Raw genomic sequence first — 23,707 nt, forward strand, 5'->3', positions numbered from 1 at the left:
CATTAAAATCATTCAAAATACTTCTTGTACACAAAGCTGTCCTCGTCCGTACGGACAATATGACAGCAATGTACTATGTACTATGTACAAACACAGGGGGGTGGGGGGACACACACTGCAGCTTTCACGCCTAGGGCAAAGCCTATGGAGATGGGCCATTCCTCAAACAATATACCTCTTAGCAGAACATCTTCCAGGGGTACACAATCAGATTGCGGATCTGCTCAGTCGTCAGAAACAACAAATCCACGAATGGGAACTTCATCCGCAAGTTCTCTATCCGCTTTTTCAAATGTGGGGCCACCCAGACATAGATCTGTTCGCCACACATTTAAACACAAAATGTCTAAGATTCGCCTCCAGGTATACCCAGCCATTGTCAAAAGGCAATGCGATATGGATGAACTGGTCAGGCAGATTTGGTACGCTTTTCAACCTCTCCCGCTCATTCCATTACTCGTGCGCAAGCTCAAACAACAGTCTCTCACAATGATCCTAGTTGCTCCAACAGGGGCCCGGAAACCATGTTTCACAACCCTGCTGGAACTCTCAGTAGTTCCACATCAAAAGTTGCACCTCTCCCCAAACCTTCTCACGCAGAACCATAGAGAGATAAGGCATCCAGATCCAACTCAACGTAAACTAGCAATCTGGCTCCTGAAGTCTTAGTTTGGTTATCTCAATCTCTCATAAATACAAACAGGGAGAAGAGGGCCTAAGGGGATGTTTGAAGACCACTCAGTGCTAGAACCCCTAAACCGTCAATATACCAACAAAGTGTAGCAGTGGGTCGTTAATTAGTTTAGTTCGTTCAAATTATGTATCTGAAAAGAAGGGACACCCCACAAAAAATAGTGAGTCAAGTGATGCTACCTTAGAGTGAATATCCTTCACAAGAACTCAGCAAGAACTCACACCTATGTCTAAACAGTGGAACCCAGTTGGTGTTATCATATTCTAGGGTGTGAAGAGACAACTGTAGAGCAGACGTCCTTCTGGGCTGTCTCGGGGAGGTGACCTCCCAGAGACTACCCAGAAGGACGTCCGGAGTACCGACCGGAAGTGCGGGGCTCCATTTACCTGAGCTGTGGCCAAGTGAGGTGGAGCGTTTCTCTCCTTTCAATTAGTGAGGATAATGAAGATGCACTAAATACCCAGGTGATATTTTCTTCGTTTTTCACCTTTTTACTGAGCAGTCGCGATTATGGTCCTGAAGAAAGCAGCAGGATACCTTGTAGGGTCAACTTTAAGTCTGCAGAAACAGGTTGACCGTATCTAAAGATTAGTGGTTATAGTTTCAAGCCACTACTGTCGCACGCATATTATTGGTTTGGGACTATTAAGGTGTTTAATAAAATTCCTTATCCTTTCTACTACCCAATTTTATTGTTCATATCACATTTTTCTTTTTTTACTCACCTTTCACTTGCACTGCTCTACAGTTCTCTTCACACCCTAGTATATGATAACACCAACTGGGTTCCACTGTTTAGACATAGGTGTGAGTTCTTGCTGTCTACAGTGGACATTTGATAAACTTACCTTCCCGGTGTGAAGGAACCCAAATGATGAACATGGCGTCCAGGATCGACAACTGATGGGTATTTTTCTATATAAGAAGGATATTCACTCTGAGATAGCATCACTTGACTCACTATTTGTTGTGGGGTGTCCCTTCTTTTCAGATACATAATTCGAACAAACTAAACTAATTAACGACCCACTGCTACTCTTTGTTGGTATATCTCAATCTCTCGCCAGACTGTATAAAAGTCATTAAGGAGGCTAGATGTCCTACCAATAGAGCATGCTCTGCAGCTAAATGGAAAAGATTTGTGATCTACTGCAATAACACAATCAATCCATTAGATGCTTCAATTCAAAAGATTATTTGTGATCTCCTGCCTCTACAAAAATGTAATCTAGCATTCACATCTATATGATTACATCTTGCTGCCATAGCTGCTTACCTACAAAACAGACAACACTTGTCATGGGTCCCCCATTTGAACCTCTACATAAATGTGAAATCCAATTTCTCACATGGAAAGTAGGTTTCCTTGTGGCGATCACATCTCTCAGAACAGTTAGTGAACTCCAGGCATTAACTATACAAGAACCATTTTTACAAATACATCACAACCAAGTGGTTCTTAGGAAAAACCCTAAATTCTTACCAAAAGTCGTTTCTGCTTTCCACCTTAACCAGTCTGTTGAACTACCAGTCTTTTTTTTCAACCAGACTCAGTAGCAGAATGGGCACTACATACGCTTGACGTCAAAAGAGCTATTCTTTACTACATTGAAAGGACAAAAACTTTCAGGAAAAGTAAACAACTTTTTGTAGTTTTCTCACCACGACATAAGAGCAATCCTATATTAAAAGCTGGAATTGCCAGGTGGATGGTTAAATGCATCCAGGTATGCTACCAAAAAGCAAAACGTACATTATCCATTCCCTTAGAGCGCATTCCACACGCAAATTAGGGGCTTCTATGGCATTCTTAGGGAACATTCCCATGGATGACATTTGTAAAGCAACAACATGGTCTACACCAGGGGTGTGCATCTTTTACTGTAGTGAGAGCTATTTCTGATCAGTGAAAATCGTCGTGACCTACTAAAGGCCAAGCAACTTGCGCATTTTTTGGAGACACCTCCCACACCCTCATTCATTGTCTTTAAGCCTAATTTCTTTGTGCCCATACTGTGGATTGAACAAGATGCATATACCTATGTAGGTGTTCAAAGCTGTCGGCAGACTGAAAACCATAACATAATAAACTGTATATCTGTCTTACACCTCATTCACCACACTGCTACTCACTGTGTCCCATAACATGATAACGATAACTGCATCTTGGTGTTAATCAGGCAGGACAAGGAAATACTTTGCACATATGATCACAAACCAAAGAAAACACTTTGAACCACCCACCCTACACTTGCCATAGCTTGCTAACCATGGAGGTAAGTGCTTCAGTGCCACACATTAGTAAGCGCTATAAAAATGCTACAACAGAAGGCTTCCCCTTTCTTCATTATCAAAAAAAGTAAAACAAAGGGAGAAAAGTTATGTTAGTAATTAATGCATATGATTTTCTTTCATTTCCGGGCCTTTGCAGACTATTGGAACAACAAATGGAAGATATTTGGAAAGGTGACAACCTTACTTTCATTATAAAGCACTTCACTCCGTTCTATAACACATGCTTTCAGAAAATGCATAGTTCTGCAATGTTCAGCAACTGACTGTCTGCTAAGCTTTGCACTCGCTGCACAGTCCTCTTCTACTTCCAGTAATAATATAATAGCATTAAATATATGGCAATGTCCCTGCGCACATACATCAATAAACAGGAAGTTCCATGATTAACTACTCTAAATTTATTCAAACATCATGAAATTTTGAAAACGCTCTAAACAAGTGAGCATGAATTTATTCCTTTAAACAACAAATGTTAAATCTGATTACACCTCGTGCATGCACACACACTCCAGATATCTATTGAACTCACCAGCCTGCTTTCCTACTACGTAGGCCATGAGTTCCTAAATCAGGGCAATTGAGTCCTTCATTGAACTCACCTCAAAAACCAAGCAATATAAAAACAGAATATCAATGGGATCAAAGTGCATGGGTAAAATCAAGTAAGGACTAATGAGCCTTGCTCAGAAAAATCCCACGCAAGAAAAAAATTGCATCATCTCAGACTCGGCCACTAAAATTGTAAACAGAAGCTGCCTGTATTAAACGCACACTAGTATGGAAGTACTCAACAAATCAAATTGTTTTGCATAGCTGTGGTGCACCAAAACACATCTCCGTGTCACACAAGCAGAGCTGCCTTGGCACAAAGGAAGAGTGTGGGAGATGGGAGACTGGGAGTGACAGGACTTGACAGAGAGGTGAAGAGCCTGTTTTGGGAGGATCGGATCAGTGCATGTAAAGCGCTTTGATTTCAACATCGGCTGACACTGATCTTTAAAATTGAAAGAAGACATAATAAAGCACAGTGGTAGCCGATGTTAAAATCAAAGAGCCTTGCATGCACTGACTTGCTTTTATTGACTACAACAAAAGGCAAATGTAAAGCGTGCTGTAGTCAGTGAAAGCAGTTCACGGCAGGCAAGCACTTTTGATTTTAACATTGGCCTCCACCGTGGTAGCAGCTCAGTGCCTGCAAGGACCTTCGATTTTAAGGTCCGCTGCCACCGCGCTTTGTTACTGAAGGCAGATGTAAAGAGTAGTGGCAGCCGATGTTAAAATCAAAGGCATTAAGACAGGCTAAACAACGAAGCCACCTAGTAATGAGGTGGTGGGACAGCGTTTCCTTGCGGGCACTTGATAGCCCCTTGATTGGGGGAGGGGTTGTGGGCGTTTCAGGCAGACAGTTGGTGTTAGTGTACCTCCGTGGTGACCAGCAGGTCATATTCAATTGTCCATCCAATGCAGCCCCCCCCCACCCCCCACCAGCAGAGACTCCGTGCCAGCCCTTTCCAAGGCAACAGGGATGAGTGCCCAAACTCCCTGTCAGCAGAGCCCACACCCCAGCCTTCCTGGAACAATTATAATGTGCACCCCCGCCGTGCACTTGCACCCCCACCCATGTACGATCCAGTAGCGGAGAAGCTGCGCACCCCGATCTACGAGCAGCAGAAATGGTCTCCATCGCTCCTCGCCCACCTAGAACCTAAAAGGCAGACACACTTCACCCCCAGCCGAGGGGAGGGCGGGAGGCAGCATTCCGGCCCCCAACACTCACAGCAGAGAAAACACGCCACAATGGATGCAAGGGCTGCTTGAAACGCCCAGACTGTTTACCACACAGACCAGTAGGGCTGACTCGGGCTTCCATCTTGGAAGTTGTGCGCATTGTGCCCCGTGCTTTACGGATAGAAAGACTAGGAAAACGGTACCCACTGATGTAAGCAGCGCTCCCCCAGTCCGTAACATGGTAGCAGAGGCCAAAGAACCCACCACTGTTCACCCGAGCACATCCTTCCATTCTCCTACACCAGACCGTGCGGAATGCTTGAGCCCATCCGAATGTAGGCAAATGGCCTCTTTCCAAAGTTTACTCTGATGGCGGCCATTGTCACGGCTCGGCCCCTAGCATGTCTGAATGCTTCGTGGCACTTTTTCAAATGTTCCGAACAGAGCTAAACACTAACAGGTTTCAAAGTGAAACTAGATATGTAGCAATGCTAAGCGCTAAAAGCCTGATGCGAGTCTTTGGGCGCTCTTAAAACTCCAATACAGCAAGCGCCTCGAGGCTTTGATTCTGGTACTTCTGGCATCAAAGTTTAGGATCCCATGACTACTAACTGACCATAGGGCGGCTTACATGCACTTAGCCCAGGGGTTTTACCAACTATGTTGCTATAAATCCAGGCTAGGGGCACACTTACCAGTCCTGCGCAGCTTGTCCGGAGGATGAGATGGCAAATACGAAGTGTGGTGCCAGCCTGGAAAAGGCAGGTGGCGCATGACTTCAGGAAGAACGTGACGTTCTTTGGCCCGCCTCGCCCGAGCTAAGCTCAGTTCAGCCAATCTGAGCAGCTGGTTTGGGTGAGGGCGGGCAAGGGCTGATAGCATTTATTTTGTATCCCTTCATTGTCTATTAGGGCTAACAATGCAGTCTTTAAATTAGAGAGCAGTCACAAGCTACTCCCAAAGGGTTGGGCGAGCTACCGGTAGGTCGCGATCGACCGGTTGGAGACCCCAGGTATACACCACACACTTTCACAAAACACTATTGTGTAGATGTGCACGCAAATCAGAAGGCTATTGTGGGCCAGGCTGTACTAAGGACACTTTTTCAAACCACTGCAACAGATACAGGTGGCCACTGCTAGGTAGAGTACTGCTGTACAGTCTATGCACAAGTATATATTCTGCAGCTCATATGCCTCGAACGGAAAATGCTACTTACCAGTATGCATCTGTTTTTGCCATGGAGAGCTGCAGAATTATATACGCCCACCTGCCTCCCCGGGTACCTTTATCTGTTGCAGTAGTATCTTACTTAGATACATCACACATGTACATCTTTCTATTTCTTACAAACTCCATCATCACCCTTTATGGCGAAAAACAATCTGAGGATGGAGTCGATGCCCATGCGCACCATCGTCCTGAGAAGTCACCTATCTCGTGACTACAAAGAACTTCTTCTAATACAACAACAAAGTGCAAACATCCGAGCCCAACACCAGATGGCGATCTATGCACAAGCATGTAATTCTGCAGCTCTACATGCCAAGAACAGATGCATACTGGTAAGTAAACATTTTCCTTTCAGATGCCTGTACCTCATACCAACGTGGCCAGGGTCACCACTCCTCTCCCTGACGTTACTATAGAGGCTCCTATAGGGAAAACAATGCCAAAGGTAGAGGAAAAGATGCTCTCCACGTGGTGCCGCACCCAACACCAAACAATGACTTCCTTCTCCCTCCCCATGAATATTTACCACCTGTTGGGGGACGATTACATGATTTTCTACCCACATGGCAATCGATAACATCAGACCAGTGGGTGTTGGACATTAACCAACATGGTTACTGTCTGGATCTCATTACCACACCTCCAAACATTCCACCTCACACTCACAGGCTCTTAGGAACACTAATTACTATCCAAACAGAACGTTCAAGCTCTCTTGCTCAAAGGAGTTCTAAAACCCATCCCTTTACAACATCAAGGAACAGGTGTATACTCCCTGTACTTCCTAATCCCCAAAAAGGACGGATCTTCACAGCGAATCTTAGATCTACGGCCCTTAAATCATTACGTCCTGTCCGATCATTTCCATATGGTCACTCTCCAAAAAGTAATCTCGCTTCTCCAGCAAGGCAACTTTCTGTCAGTTCTAAGCTTAAAGGACAGCTATTTTCACATTCTTATACACCCAGCACATCACAAGTACCTCAGATTTGTGATAGCCGGCAACAATTACTAATTCAGAGTCCTCCCCTTCGGAGTGACCCCTGCACCTAGAGTATGGTAGCAGCACATTTATGTAGACAAAACATCCATGTCTTCCCGTGTCTCGACGATTGTCTTATCAAAGCCAGGACTCTTCCTCTGTGCTAACAACTCACTCAAAATACCATAGACCTGCTCCATCAACTAGGCTTCACCATCAAAGTCCAGAAATCTTATCTTCAACCTTTACAGGTTAAACTGTATCGGGGCTATCCTAAACACACAGCTGGCATTTGCCTATCCCAATACAGAAAAAATCAAACATTTCCAAACGCACCTACCACATTTCCAACCCAACCAACAGCTGACAGTCAGAACTGTTATGCACCTACTGGGTATGATAGCTTCATGCATTGCCATAGTGCCACATGCACGACTACACTTGCATCTGTTACAGGAATGTCTAGCTTAATAGTGGTCTCAGTCACAGGGTAATTTATTTATTTATTTTTAATATTTATAAAGCGCATCAGTTACCCTTAGGCGTCTTGGCGCTAGTAAAACCAGTTATTTGTAACGGTTAGCATGAGGAACGAATAATCATTGAGCGAACAGCCAAGTTTTTACAAGCTTACGGAAATGAAGGAGAGAGGAACTCGCCCTGATATTTAGGGGAAGAGAGTTCCAAAGCTTTGGGGCCGCCACCAAAAAGCGTTGATCGCCCCAGGAAACCGTTTTTGTGCGAGGAATGACCAGTTGGTTGAGGGTAGCTGAGCGTAGGGCTCTGCTAGGTTTGTATCATTGTAGCTGTTCTTTCAGAAAGTGGGGTCCTTGGTTGTTAAGCGCCTTAAACACGATACAAAGGGACTTGAAATGGATTCTATTTCGAATGGTGAGCCAGTGGAAGTCCTTTATACTGCTAGATATCGATTCATATTTTGTTTTACCAGAAAGCAGACGTGCTGCTGCGTTCTGGATAGTCTGCAGTTTAGTAATTACTCTGGATTGGGCATTAAGGAAGAGGCCGTTACAATAGTCCAGAGCAGAAAGGACAAGCGAGGTGACCAATGTTTTAATAGCTGAGTCAGGAAGAAAAGGACGTATTTTCCTTATCATCATCAGTTTTAGGTGTGCTGTGGACGCTGTTTTGTTGGCATGGTCCATGAAATTTAGACCCTCATCGAAGATGATTCCGAGGTTCCTGACTTTAGTGGTTGGGATAGGAGGGGTACCGAAGGCCTCTGGCCACCAACTTGATGGCCAAGCTGGAAGAAGAGGTCCAAATATGAGAACCTCAGTTTTTTCTGAGTTTAATTTGAGGCAGTTGGTAGCCATCCATTCTCCTATGTCTACAAGTCCTTTCTTGAATTTTTCTGCCACTAGGTCTCCGTCCCCCTTGATAGCCAACACTAGTTGGGTATCATCGGCGTAGGAGGTTAGGCTCATCCCGTGCGCTTTGATGGTTTTAGCAAGGTCCGACACATAAATGTTAAAAAGTGTCTGACTCAGGGATGAGCCTTGAGGTACTCCACAAGGAGATGAAAGTTGAGCCGATCGAAAGGGTCCTAAGATAACAGCCTGTGTTCTTTTGGCTAAAAAGGACGCAATAAGGTCTTTGGCAGTGTGGCAGATGCCAAATCCCTCGACACGGTCGACCAGGATGGTATGGTCGACCGTGTCGAAGGCTGCTGATAAATCCAGCATTACTAGAATGGCTGTTCCCCCCTGATCCCTGATGTCATCGGCAGCCTTAATCAAGGCTGTCTCTGTCCCATGATATTTCCTAAATCCAAATTAGAAGATCTAGTGTTGATAGACAGTCTCACTCGTTGCTCTCTGCAGTGGTTTGATAAAAAACAACCTGTTAAAGGGACGACCTTTCCTGGACCCTGTTCCCCACATCATCCTGACAACGGACGCATCACTGACAGGCTGGGGTCCTCACTTACAGAATCTCACAGTCCAGGGTCTCTGGGACACCAAACACTGGGGTCTTCACATCAACTACCTGGTGCTTTGAACTCTTCATCTAGCATTGAAAGCATGCACACATCACCTGAACGGAAAGGTTGTCTTAGTCCGTACGGAAAATATGTTAACCATTTACTATTTTTTTTTTTAAACCGTGGGGGGTCAAATTCGCTACAGTTCTCATGCATATCTCAGACGATTCGGCATTGGGCTCCACATCACAACACTCATCTGTTAGCGGAACATCTCCGCGGAACTGACAATTTTGCCGACCTCCTCAGCAGTATGCGGCAAGAAGTCCACTAGTGGAAACTCCTCACTGAGTCCTACTCCCTTACTTCCACAAGTGGGGATTTCCAACACATAGATCTGTTTGCAACTGCGGACAGCGCAAAATGCCTAAAATTCACCTCCAGGTTCCCACACCCATTATCCAAGAGCAATGCTCTGTGGATGCACTGGTCAGGGATATTTGCCTATTCTTTTCCTCCTCTCCCTCTTCTTTCGTTTCTGTTTACGTTGTGGAAGTTCAGGCAAACATCTCTCACACTCATACTAGTAGCTTCCCCATGGGCCCAACAGCCCTGGTTCACAACACTACTAGAACTATCAGTAGTTCCCCACAAGCAGCTACTCCTCAACCTGGACCTTGTCACTCAAAACCATACAGAAATCAGGCACCCAAATCCGATGGAACTCAACCTAGCAATTTGGCTCTTGAGTTCTTAGAGTTTGATTACCTCAATCCCCCACCTGGTTGTATGAACATTCTCAAATAAGCTCACAGACCTGCTACAATAGCATAATATGCAGCTAAGTGGTAATATTTGTCTGTTACTGTCATAATAAGAGTATCAATGCATTTAAAACTACAATACACAACATTGTTTGATACTTATTGCATCTTCAGCTTTCTGGCCTTGCATTCACATCCATACGCTTGCATCTTGCTACAGTGGCTGCCTCTTTGCAAAATAGGAAACACCTCTCTTTCTTCAAAAAATACCAGTTATCAAAGCCTTTGTGGAAGGTCTTAAGAGTGCTTCGACCCCGGGTTCTACCTGCACCTACCTGGAATACTAACATTGTTCTTACAAGACTTATGGGTCCACCATTTGAACCACTACATAATAGCTCTGTTCAATTTTTATCTTGGAAGATGGCTTTCTTAAATGCCATTACTTCACTCAGATGTGTTAGTGAGCTCCAGCCACAAATCGTGGAAGAACCTTTCTTCCAGCTCCACAGAGTTAGGGTGGTCCTTCGCTCCAACCCGAAATTCCTTCCAAAAGTGGTCTCTCATTTCGACCTCTATCAATCAGTTGAGTTATGGTCTTTTTTCCTCAAACTCAGTTGCTGAGAGGACTCTCCATTCATTGAATGTTATGAGAGCCCATATGTACTACATTGACAAAACCAAATACTTTTGAAAAACCAAACAACTTTGTTGCTTTTTCGGCCCCCTCATAAAGGAAAGCCCATATCCAAAGCAGACATTGCCAGGTGGATAGGTAAATGCATTCAGACATGTTAAGTTAAAGCAAGAAGACTTTACCTAACCCCTTAAAGCACACTCTACTCGCAAAATAGGGGCCTCTATGGCTTTTCTAGGCAACATCCCACTAACTGATATATGCAAAGCAGCTACATGATCTACAGCACACACTTTCACTAAACATTGTTTGGATTTTCTAGCATGCCTACAAGCTAATGTAGGTCAGACAGTGCTACGTATATTCTTTTGAACAACTGCAACACCCACAGGTTAGCCACCGCTTTAGTGGGCACTGCTATACAGTCTATGCAGAGCCAGTGCTTCTACTGCCACACATCCCTCGAACCGATTATATTACGTATGCAGTTACCATCTCTTTTTGGCATGTAGTGCTGTAGATTCACATGAACCCTGCCTCCTCCCCGGCCACTGTTGCAGTTCCTTTACTTTTTTTTTTTTTAAATATGCATGGACATCTCTTTACGCAAACTTACTGTGCACTCCATTCTCACCTGCCTGCAGGAAAACAATCTGACAATGGAGTCATTACCCATGCGTATTATCTTATCACCAACAGGAGGAGTCACTCTACTTTGTGACTCGAAAGACTTCTTTGAATGAAAACAACTTGTACACATCCTGTTCCCATACTAGATGGCAGAAGCGGGCACAGTATGTGAAACGGTTTCACTACATGCCAACAACAAACACTTACAGGGTAACATAATCCTTTAATATTAAATTAGACACCAAGATCTTTGCGATCAGGCAAGTACTTTTCGAGCTAGAGATTTTTAAGAAACACAGAAAATACAACTGTCAGATTTGAGGCATGAGCCTTGAATGCAGTAATGTTATCCTATGAGAGAAACATGCACTGCATGGGGATACTTGCAAAAGAGGTATAGGGTTGTTGGTCTGGGCTTAAGGTTAGTAGGGGCCACGGCCCTTGGAACCACCAGCATTTTTTGATTACTTACCCTGCTGTGTTTACTTACCCTGCTGTGTCCACTTACCCTGCTGTGTCCAGGTGCAGAGCTGCTCGTCACAATGTAAGCCCCGATAGCTACCGCTCAAGTCAATGCGGAAACCTGTGACCAGAAAAGAGCTGCAATGGGGTCTGGGGGGCCAGTCTGGCAGACCCTTAAGGGTCTCTGGAGCAAGGGTGCACCATCGATAGGCTCTAACTCTGGCTGTGGAGCTCAGGGGAGAGGTGTTTTCTCAGGCAGGTCGCTTGCATTGGAGGCTCGAACTTTTTAGGTTGACCTGAAGATAGGGAGAAAACAGGGCCTTCCTTGAAGATGGCCTCTCTGATACTGATATGCCACGTCAGTAGGTCTGTCTTGTTGGTGGTGTTGTTGGATGGCACTGAACAAGCCTTGGCTGCTGCAAGTGCTCCAGTACACCAGAAATTGGTGCTTGAGGGATCCTGGGATCCTGGAGAATCTAGCGGTTTTAAACTTTAAACTTGCTGGAGAGACAATACTGACCTCAGGGTGCTTTAAGAACCTTCTCCTGGGCTGATGTTGCGTCGGTGAACAAGACTTTGTGGTCGGTGGCTGCAGGGAAGTGGCTCCTCTGCTTAAAGGGAGATGCTGGCTGGTTGGCAAAGTGCTGGCAGCCCTCCAAGGCTCTGGGAGGATGCACAGCTGTAGGACGAGTCAGGTCTTTGAGATTGCACATGAGCAGGCAGGGTTTGGCGCATCAACAGCTAGTCCACAGTTCTCAAGTCTTTGGCTCTTCTTTGTCCTCCTTCTTTCAGGCATACGAATCTGAGTTTTTGGTTTCAGGGGGCCACCTAAATACTAATTTTGAAGTGTTAAATTGAGTGACGGGTAGTGGCCAATGGGCTACTTACCCTTGGGGATACTACATCCCCCTATATGACCACTTCCTGTGGGGAGGGTCAGCATAACAGTGTCCCAGAGGTACAAATTCCACCAAAAACAAGATGTTGGAACCCTTCTTTCCTGGCGTACATCAGGCAGCCCACCTTTGGGGTGTGACTAACCTGGTAGTGCAACACACCAACTGCCATAGATAATGTCCCACCTGTTCTGGCACCAAATGAGCCTCAGGGCACAGAGTGGCATCTCCCAGGTCTTGTGGAAGCTAAGGTTGTGTATCAAAGGCGGCAAGAGCTGGAGGTATGTAACCTTCCTCTGAAGCAAGCATTGTTTCTGGCACCAGAGACTGTGGCTCTCACCTGCGAGGAGTCAGAAACGTGAATGTGGTGGCTGGCTCGGCGTTACCAGTCAGTCAGCCAGCATACTAGACACTGGTATATTTTTCAGATGACACCTTTAAGGTGCTCTCTGGGTGCATGTCGTAATTGCTATAATACTGGCAACAGTACAAATGTATTAAGACCAAGGTGTTTGATACCAAACACAATAGGTTTCAGTAAAGCCATTGCGTAGCTGGGGAACTCGGGCCAGTTCGATATACATATACTTAAGCTGGCTTCCCTGTTGACTTGTACCATCCAGCAATGGAGCTAGACAGCACAGTGGCATAGCTGCTTATGCAGATATGCCCTCATATTTAATATAATGCACCCTGTCTTAGGGCTACAAGGCCTGCTGTAGGGGTGACTTACATAAATTACATGCAGTGACTTTGGCATGGCACACAGTGACCGTGTCATGTTGTGTTTTCAGGCATAGTTTGCACCATGTCACACTGTCTGCAATGGCGGCCTGCATTCAATTTGTATAGGGGAAGGAATAATACATGCTACAGCCCTTAGGGACTCTCTTTAGTACCCATGCCCTGGGTACCGTGGGTACCACTTACTAGGGACTTACAGGCGTGCTAAAGTGTGTGCCAATTGTGTTACAATTAGACCAGTTCACCTTGTTTTAGGGAAAGAGCACTGGCAGTGGAACCTGGTTAAGAGGGACCCGGTGCACATTGATCAAAAACATCAGTACCAGGCGGCAAAAGTCTGGGTAATGATGACAAAAAGTGGCACTTTCTTACAGATGGGGTCTCTAGACTTACAGGATGCGTGCTTCCTCATACCAATCCTGTGGTCTCAAAGGAGGTAACTGCGTTTTGTATTGGGCTACACTCAGTACCAGACCTACTCCTCCTGTTTGGGCTCCCCTTGGCTCCTGGAATCTTCATGAAGGTGATGGCAGTCTTTACCGACTGTCTCAAGATGTCGGAAATGTCAGTGTTCCTGGAGACCAGCTGTGCAAAGCAGTGTCGCCAAAGATGATGCGTCACCTGCAGGTAACAATGCTCCAACTTCTGTTGGAACTAGAGATCAGAGGCCTTTGGGGAGCAGCTTCTTCATATCAACCTCCTAAAACTACAAGCAGTTTGGATAATGCTCCAGTCCTGCCTTCCCTTCATGGTAAATCCATCCAGATGTAGACCGACAACACGACCGTGACGTGGTATGTCAACAAACTGGGAGGAGTGGGACCTGGGGGTCTTTCCTTCTGTCGAGAAGCACTAAGGCTCTGGCCCTTAGCACACCAGGCTAGTCACCATCCATCTTGCTGGCTCATTGAACACTAGGTCTGACACCCGGAATCTTCCTGCCAATCTCAGTGGCATTTCCATCTGGAGGTTGGATAAGACATTTGTATCCCATGGGAAATCCCTCAGGTGGATTGTTTTGTTTTTACTTGCTGCAATGCATATTGCCCATGGTTCTGTGCCCTACAGCACCCGTTGTAAGCCTTCTTGGACGACTCAATTTGAGCTGGAATTTTTCCCTTCACTCGGTGTTCCCTCCCATTCCCTTCATTCCTGTAATTCTTAGGAAGATGCATCAAGACCGTACCCAAGTCACCCTCATCACCCCGGATTAGCTGAAAGGGTGTGGTTCACAGACTTTCTGCACCTCTCACTGCATCCTCTGTTCTGTCTTCTCAGGATAGATATCCTCTCCCTGTCAGAGAGGCAGGCCTTGCACCCCAACCTCAGGAGTTTACACCTTTATGCCTCAAATTTGAGATCTTTCCACCTGCCACCAGAGATGGTTGACATTGTTTCTGTTCTCTGCACATCCATGAAGTTGCTTTATTCCTAGAGGTGGCACAGATTTGTTGGTTACTTCAGTGAACAAGTGAGTCCTTGATGCTTGTTTTCTGGAAATACTCCGGATCACACTATCCCTGACCCAACAGGGTTGCAGAGTGGGCCCAGTCAAGGGTTATATCGCAACTTTATCACCCGTCCTTTGCCCTTAAGATCAACCATCTCTTCAAGTCCACAGTGGCTTTTTTTGATGGGCGCTCCAATTGAGCCCTTCCATAGTTGTAGTATTTAGCTTGTGAGCTTCAACAAAGGCTTTAGACATAAGAAGGGATCAGTGCTCCTTCTAAGGGGGTTATTACTAGCCTTATAAGCTAGCTTAGCATTCCTACCGCCAACAAGATGTACGTTACAGAAGACACCACCAGCATCAGAACGAGCCCCTCGTAGGAAAAATGATATTCAATGGAGGCCCGAAAAGTTCAACGCAGATGTTGGTAACAATAACTGCTCTTTCATCTCCACTTAGTACTGTACATAGAAGGAGCTTCTCCTGTTTCCATGAATGTGCCAGTATAACTTCGGATCATTTGGTGCTGGGTTTATTAAATGGAGTTCATCCAGAAACTCCCGGTACATAGCCAAACAAGAGACCCTATCAACTTTTTTGTCTGTTGCAAGCAAAGATCCTCTCCTGGCAGTTAAAGGAGTTTCTAAAAAAAACTAACAAGTTGCACGGTAACTTTACAAGAGGACCTTTAACACCTGCAGAAGGAGTATGATGTGACATCCTTAGGCCTACAGGACAAACAATTCCACATCCCCATCCACCCCAGACATTTCACAAAATGCATGGTGCTATTTGCTGCACATCTAAGAAACAAGCATTTACAATGCAACGGTCTCGCCTTTGCCAAAGTTAGAGCTATTGGCATTGTAAATGACAACATTTTTATTTATGTGTTGGTTTTGAAAACAGATAAATAAATGGGATTGTCATTTACAATGTCAATAGCTTAATCTAGCTTAATTAGCTTAATGCGAGACCTATTGCATTTGCACCCACACACACACACAGAGCCACACACAGAGAGCCACACACACAGAGGCCCCCCTCACACACGCCCCCCCACACACACGCCCCCCACACACACGCCCCCCACACACACAGAGCCCACACACACACACACACAGAGCCCCCCCACACACACACACACAGAGCCCCCCACACACACACACAGAGCCCCCCACACACGCACACAGAGCCCCCCACACACACACAGCCCCCCCACACACACAGCCCACACACACACACAGCCCCCCCACACACACAGCCCCCTCACACACACAGCCCCCCACACACACAGCCCCCCACACACACAGAGCCCCCCCCCCCCACACACACACACACACAGAGCCCCTTCACACACACACAGAGCCCACCCACACAGACAGAGCCCCCCCACACACACAGCCCCCCACACACACAGCCCCCCACGCACACAGAGCCCCACGCACACAGAGCCCCACACACACAGAGGCCCCCCATACACAGAGCCCCCCCATACACAGAGCCCCCCCACACACAGAGCCCCTCACACACACAGAGCCCCTCACACACACAGAGCCCCCCCACGCACACACAGCCCCCCCCACACACAGCCCCCCCGACACACTGCCCCTGCCAGTGACAGCATCAACACAACTAGTGACCATCACACTCCTACAAGTGTGACAATACAGACTGTTCCAGGCCCCCAAAGCTATAAGAATAGCTTGGGTGGCGGGCATTAGTCCTAAATATCTGTTGCTGTGCTTATCTCTAAACTAGACAAATAGCACCACCATCTGATATACTGTCATATTGCCAGTGTTGACAATTAATTGCTGGTGCCAAGCACGGGAAACCACCAGCTCAAATTAAGCACTGCAGCACACCCCTCCCTGCTCCTAGACGTGCTAAGTTCCAATTGTTGGGCAATTGTCCCATTCAGTTTTTAAATGAGATTATCCCAAAGTTACTCTGCCCGAACAGAGTGTAAAAGGGCAGGGCTTCGATCGGTGGCCCCTCCCCTCCCCTCGGGAGCCAGCAGTACGCCCGACTTCATCACATACAGACTGCTGGCACGCAAGGGTTGTTTGAACTGGCATCCCATCCCGGAGCGCTGCCAGTGCTTGAAACGAGCTGCAGAGTAATTGCCTTTGGAACAAAAGGGCTCCTCTCCCAGAGCCAAGATTAATCCCGCGACGCTCACAAGATACCGGACTGGAGTTACTCATTCAGGCAGCAGCTAACAAGCTGGCGAGGCGATGGGGGCGTCTGCAAGCTGGGGCGGTGGGGACACTGTGACGGCAAAGAAAGGGAGGGGGTGGAAGGAACGGGGTGCGGTGGCATGGGGGGTGGGGCTGGAGGCAGCCAAGAAACTGAAAACTGCAGCGTTCACGAGGAGGCGGTCGGTAAAAAGTTTGGGGTGGTGGGAAACGATGATGGAAGGAGGAGAACAGTGAAGGAAAACGAACAATAAAGAAAGTCATTTAACCTCCCTGAGCTTCTATTTATCCACATCTAAAGAGCTAATTCCACAGTCACGTGCGTCCTTCAGGATCCTGGCAAATGGAACTCCCTGCTGCCCCTCACACACCCCAGTGGTGGCGCCCGCATTATTCTGATTGAAAAGCACTTTTGAGATCCGTGTTTGCGTTTAGCGCTCACTGAAAAGCCAGAATATATTTACAAGGCCCATGTCTCTCTAGCGTTCAATATCGGTATGCTGCGCAGATGGGCGCGTCGTTTTATCAAGATTCACCCAATCAACATTACACTTAGCCAACGTGGCTTGTGGCTAAGAACCGTCCAGACAAAGTGCATTAATATGCAGTTTATGTAGTAAATAATTTTCCGCGGAGATTCATCTCCATAACAATAGACAAAGCACGAGGCCAAAGAAGAGGCCTCTCGCCGGCTGCAGGGTGGCAGACGCCCGCCACCCCTAAAAGTCCGCGCAGTTACCATTGTGCGCCAAAGAATGGGGCCGTCTGCAAGGAGCCTGGGTGGTGGGGACACAGTGACGCCAAAGAAAGGGAGGGGGTGGAAGGAACGGGGCGCGGTGGCATGGGGGGTGGGACTGGAGGCAGCCAAGAAACCGAAAACGGCAGCGTTCACGAGGAGGTGGTCGGTAAAAAGTTTGGGGGATGGGAGGAGGAGAACAGTGAAGGAAAACAAACAATAAAGAAAGCAAAGGTTGTGGTGAAAGAGGAAGGGGCAGAAGCAACAAGCAGAAAGTTGGAGGGAGTCTGTAAGGAGCCTGGTGTTGGTGAAGACTGGCAAGAAAAGAAAGCAGACATGTATTGGGGAATGGTAGAATGTTACGCGGATCGGAGTGTGACAAGCTGGGAGAGAAACTAACTCTTAAAAAAAATGGAGGCTGAGACCAAACAGTGGCAAGGGGAGTAACAAGCATTTACAAGTGGGGCCGGAGACACGGACAGCGGGAGGGGGGGCGGGAACGGGCACAAGGACAGCGGGGGGGGCGGGAACGGGCAAAGCACTCACCTGGACTTCTTCCGGCGGCGGTCGGCCTGGAGGAATGACAAAAAAAACCTCTGAAGATAAAATAAATAAACAACCGCCCACCGCCGCATGACGTTCTAAAAGGGGCGGGATGAGTAAAAATCGCCGGAACGCCCACGAATCTGCTCGGGCAATGACTGACAGATCTCTCTTCCAATGGCTAGCCTCCATTTATGGAGCTAGCCAATGGAAGAGAGAGGCGGGACAAAGCCCCGTACTGTTCTAACATAAGATTTCGCCTGCGCGAACACTGCTGCGCAGTGCTACGCCAGCGGAAACCTTAAAAGAGGCTATCTAGTATGTCCTTATCTGGATGACTGGCCTGTCACGGGGAACTCGTCAAGAACAACTAATACCTCTGACAAAACCTGTCTGCAACTCTTCAACAAATTCGGCCTAATTTTAAACAAAGACAAATAGTCTATAACTTCCCCCAATAACAGCCAGTTTCTAGGGACAGTGCTGGGCACAGATTTACACAAAACCCATCCAAGGAAAGCATATCACTGCTGGTCAGCTTAGCCAAACAAAGGCAAATGGAAAAGCCGCTCAGGCTAGGACTTAAGCCACTTTTAGGTATGATGTAATCCTTCATTCTTTTGAATCCCATGAGTATTACTCCCAGGACTGAGGCCAGTGTGTAAAGAACTCGACAAACTATTAATACAAAGTTTCACTTGACTATCTGGTAAGAGTAACAAAGAGGATGAATCAAACCTTACCATGGAGGACACAGCTCGATAATCCAACTTTAGGGCTAACATTCCTTCAAGAGAAGACCTAGTTTGTGAAGACTGCATCCTCTTCCCTTGAAGATTGGGGTGTTTATATGCAAGAACTAGCAATCAGTGGCTCATGGTCATCAGAAGAAACATGCCTACATATCAGTGTGTTGGTACTAAAAACTATAGAACTGGGCTTGTTATTCTCCCAACCAAGAATCAAAGGATCTTCGGTACTTGTACATTTGAACAATGCAACATTCATGTACAACATCAACAAACCTGGAGGAACACATTTCCCACCTACTGTCAAAAGAAGCACAAAGGATATATTAGGCCAACGCACATCTCATCCATTTAACAGCATTTAAGAGTATGCGCCAGGCATACCCACGCCTGGGCCACCACACTTAGCTGAACACCAAAAGAATGCCTCAACTGGGAGCAGAATCAAGCTGTGCTAAACCAAACCTTCCACCACTGTGGCAAGCCGCATTTGAAGCTATTGCAACTAATCAGAACCAAAATGCAGGTATTATATTAGCAAATGCCAATGTGGCAGCGTTGGGAACACTCCATACACCAGAAGGTATATTACATTTTATATCAACATGACCGACCATTTCTGACTGTCTAACCAGCTTTTCATGGCTTATGGTGGTCCGTTTAAAAAAAATGTGCTTTCCGAACAAGGAGCAGCTTATGGGTTTGTGCAGCTAAAATATTCTGTCACAACAAAGCGGACTGTCCTATTGATGGAAAGTGTGTCCGTGGCCACCACCTTGTTTATAAGCACCAATAGCAAACATTTGTTGAGCAGCAACGAACAAAGATACACCAATGGACAAGTGAGTGTAATCTTTTTCAATATGGTGAACTCTTTTATTTTTTCTTTGTTACCAACCATCTCCTTTAAAGTACGACTTGTGCATCTATAACTTTCTACTCTGATTCATTAATTCACATCTATGAAAGATCCAATGATGAAGAAGAAAAAAGTTACCTTTAGTTCTCATGGGTTTGTATCTTTCATAGATTCACATGCGACCCACCGTCCTCCCCAACTCACGCACACCTTTGGCGTACATTTGCTTGTTATATGAAATTTGAGGTGTGGTAGACCCTTGTTCATTGTGCCATCTCCTGTTTGGGAAAATCTTGGAAACTTGAAATTATGTGATTGCTTAGGGAATCCCAGCTCGAAGAATGAGATCATTCAGGCCAGTGAATCTATGAATGATACCAGTACTGGAGAATACAGTTACAGGTAAGTAACGTTTTTCTTTGATGTCTCCAAAGTTGCTGATGCTAGATGGTAGTTCTAACAAGTATGCATATCAATTGATGCCCACTCTTCAAGCCTCTTTCCTCACATTATATCAATATACCAGAAGGTCATTGGGGATTCATGTTTTGATGCCTGGAGAACAGTACAAAAAAAAATATTCAACAACCGTATGACAGTCCTTAATGGATCCAAGATACCGGAACCACAGAGTGGGACAGGAAATGGTCCTTTTTCTTTTTTTGGAGAGTGATCTAGAATGATATGCTCTAGCGCAGAAGATATATAAAAATGTAATTTACTTACTTTGCCATCTGGCGGCTCTGTTGTCCATTATTGCAACTGCTACAGCGCAGTCTATAAATACACAAGATGATTTTTAGCCTTGCCTGGTGCTGATAAAAACCTGGGTCCAAAGCTTTTATAACTAGTATAGGGAGAGTAGGGAAGATGTACCCAGCTCCAAGGAAACCTAGTACCCCCACTTGAAACTTGGGAGGGGCAGCATGTCCTCAAAATATTCTTGGGTGCCAGCAGGCACACAAGTGCGGTATGTCTTCGTATTTTACAACTTTGTAATGTAAAGTCAATAATAATATTCAGCCTGTGTTCTCCCTACAGTGTGGCATCCCTAGAAGCGATGCAAGCTGTGCCCAAGCCGACCACGGAGATGGCAGTCCAAGCATCCTCTCCAGCGTCAGTCAAGACACGCCGATCTAGCACTTCCGGCCCCAAAACCCCGCTACCAGCAGAGGATGACTTTGAGAAGCTGATGTGGGAGTTGTCTGGAGGCCGTATGGAAGAGGAAGCTGAGATCGACTTGGACGCAGGCAAAGACGAAGATGACCTCCTGCTTGAACTGTCAGAAATGATTGACAGCTGAATACCAGCCACAAGTTCAAACTTTAACAAAAAGCTAAACGGATGTGTCATTGAGGCACAAACTGCAAATAGCAGCAGCTTCCGGAAGAAGTCTTAAGCACACACGAACTGGATCCGGGCCTGCCCTGCCAGCTTCAATTTGAGAGCTTTCAATTTGGTTGGGCCAGTGTGTTGTAGCTACAAGACAGACAGCAGAGTCACAGAAAGCATAATATACGCTTAGGGGGCCTAAAAAATGACAAAGCAAAAAATACATTGATGGCCCCCACGCAAACAAATAAGCTCTGTTATTGTCCTTTCAAGACCGTAAATGTATTACAAAATGAAATCCTGAAACAGAGCGATCAGACTGAAGGCCCATCTTATTTTGCTCTTGGTGAATTGATGCTTTGAAAGTTTGAGATTTCTTGGATTCTTATTCCGTGTCTGTTGAACACTATGATTTGTTTTAAAGTGGAGTTACTGAGTTCACTTACAAACACTACTTGGTTTGTAATTGTTGGTTTTATTTTTAGGAGGAACTTTTTTTAAATTGTAACGTCTCACTTGATCTCAGAAGCAAGTAGTGTGACCAGTGCACATCCTCGGACCAAACCTTTTTTCTGCTAGAACACGAACTGAAACTGAAATATTTTTTTAATCATTCTTTGTCATTTGGCAGTGAGCAGTGCTGTAAGGTCCCCTCACCTCTTCCACTGTCCTAAAACAACCCCCTGTAGACTCATTCCATACCACTGTTATTTGTTAGAAAGTTGCATTCACATCATATTGGATCCATCTGAGTTGACCGTTGACCGATCAGCTGCTCAGAGTGACCTCCCTTCTGGGATCCTCATAAAGGGAAGCACCTCTCCGATTTCTTTGGCTACAATGGCCTGTGGGTGACATTCAGTTCCGATTGGATTGTTTATTTCCAGTCGAGTTGATATTTGTTAGCAAGCAAGCTGTCACCCTAATTCAACTTGAATTGTATTTGCTCTGAGATATCTTTACTGTGGAGCCTTTTTTATATTTAGCTTCCATTTTAATTGATCAGGCTGTGTCTGGTTTTTGTTTTTGCCTGTTGGAGTCTTATGTGCATGCTGGAGAGATGGCTGGATTACTGTTGCCCTCTTCCGTCCAACATACGGCTCTACCAGAAATGCATGCCAGAACACATGTTCTGGTGACCATGTTCATCTCTGCACATCGGGCTCTGCTGTTTTTCTAGTCTCGACATGTTGCAGCCTCTTTGCTAAATAAGCATAAAGCAGAGTTGGGTTTACAAAGCTAAATTCATTACATTGTACATGGCATGGTCTTTCTCGTTTAAAAAAAATAAAAAGTCATACTTTTTTTTATTTTTAGATTAACAAAAAGTTATATTTTAAGTAAGTGTTGATCGTCCGTAAACATATTCCACTGGTGACTCTCTGCCTGTCCAAAGCTGCCCTATTGTCCAGACAATCGGGTTAAATACCACAAATGAGAAAGGCAAGACAATCTGTTGATTGACTCTCCCACCCATTAAACCGGTCTAGTTATAGTGATTTTTTTTTATAGTGCGATGCCCAAGCTTATGATTGTGTTCCCCTAATCTCCTTCCTGTTTAGCATTTGGTTGGAGGACCAGTGTTTGCTGCCAAGGCAATACGACTATTTCACCTCGCGTTTACTCTGTTTTCTTGTCACTGCCGCTGTCTATCCACTGTCACTTTCTGTAAATACTTTTATTTTCAGCAACGCTTTCTTTGTATTTAAAACCTTGTTCAGTCATTGTATATGGGAGCCATCACTGATGCTGACAGCTAGTGCTGCATTTCAAATAAACCCATTCATGAAAACATTGGCTTGGATTTCCATATTGTGGTACATGTGTAGGTGAACAGTGGGAGGAATGCTCTGTGAATTAGTGTTGTGATCAGAGAAGAATGTGATATGTATTTTCTTTCTAGATAGTTACTATATAATGAGTACCTATATAACGCACATTTATTGTTTCCATGTATTATATGTGTAAAAACATATTTATATCTATATAACAGTGCTCTGGGGGATATATGATTAAACAACTATTTAATTAGCTAATTTTCACAACATTTGCTCCATAACTTTGCAAAAATGAATGGAGAACACTTTAAATCATTTAAAAAGTAGGTGTAAGATTTATCATAGGCTTGAAATTTAGTACAAATATATTGATTTATTTTTCTTCAAGAGTAGCCACGACTGTGCATTTGTTAAAGATGAACAGCTGGTTGCATAGGTCAATCAGAGCAACCAACACTTTCGTTTTATCGCACTTTATCAAGCCTGAGGGCAATGGGTATAATGAGTACTAAGCAACATTGTAACCATAAGTAGGTAGTTATTAATATGATCCGCCTTCTGTATGATGTTTGTATAAAAAAAACACAAAGGTCACTGGGATTTGATTTGAGAAAGTTAATAGTATGTCGGGTGTAACTTAAGTCAGAAAACAGACCTTATCCTAATTACACATAGCAACAGTAATGTACTTTACATTTTGGTCAGTCATAACATGGTGAGGCACTCTCCCTATCCATCGAAACTTCAATTCTGGATAAAACACCAGCTATCATTGTCTCACCCAAGCATGATCTATACCTCCATCTCCCCCATCCTATTTAATCTCTTTGTGAGTTTTTATATTGCCTCTGCGCTGTTTCTCATTCCACCCAACTTGACCGCCTGAATGGTCTTGCAGTGCACATCACATTGCTGAACTGGATGCATTCCTCTGCCAGCCGTTGATCTGAAAATGTCTCCATCTCACCTCTTAGGTCTCCTATAAAAACACTTACTTAGAGGAGGTCCTAAGATTTCACTTTAAGCCCAAACTCATTAAATTATATGTAGCC

The 23,707-nt window shown here is 45.3% G+C and overlaps 1 protein-coding gene across 9 annotated transcripts in view; it reads left to right on the forward strand.

The window, feature by feature from the left end:
• Positions 1-22,669, forward strand: part of LOC144755580 (zinc finger CCCH domain-containing protein 11A-like) — a 525,975-nt gene extending 503,306 nt beyond the window's left edge. For all 9 annotated transcript variants that reach the window (XM_078644672.1, XM_078644675.1, XM_078644678.1 and 6 more), the window contains one exon: positions 20,587-22,669. In XM_078644672.1, the coding sequence (XP_078500798.1) occupies positions 20,587-20,848 (262 nt within the window). In that variant the 3' untranslated portion in view covers positions 20,849-22,669. The remainder of the gene's footprint in view (positions 1-20,586) is intronic.
• The last annotated feature ends 1,038 nt before the right edge of the window (positions 22,670-23,707 follow it).

The sequence above is a fragment of the Lissotriton helveticus genome, chromosome 5_1 (assembly GCF_964261635.1).
Source record: "Lissotriton helveticus chromosome 5_1, aLisHel1.1, whole genome shotgun sequence".
Lineage (NCBI taxonomy): Eukaryota > Metazoa > Chordata > Amphibia > Caudata > Salamandridae > Lissotriton > Lissotriton helveticus.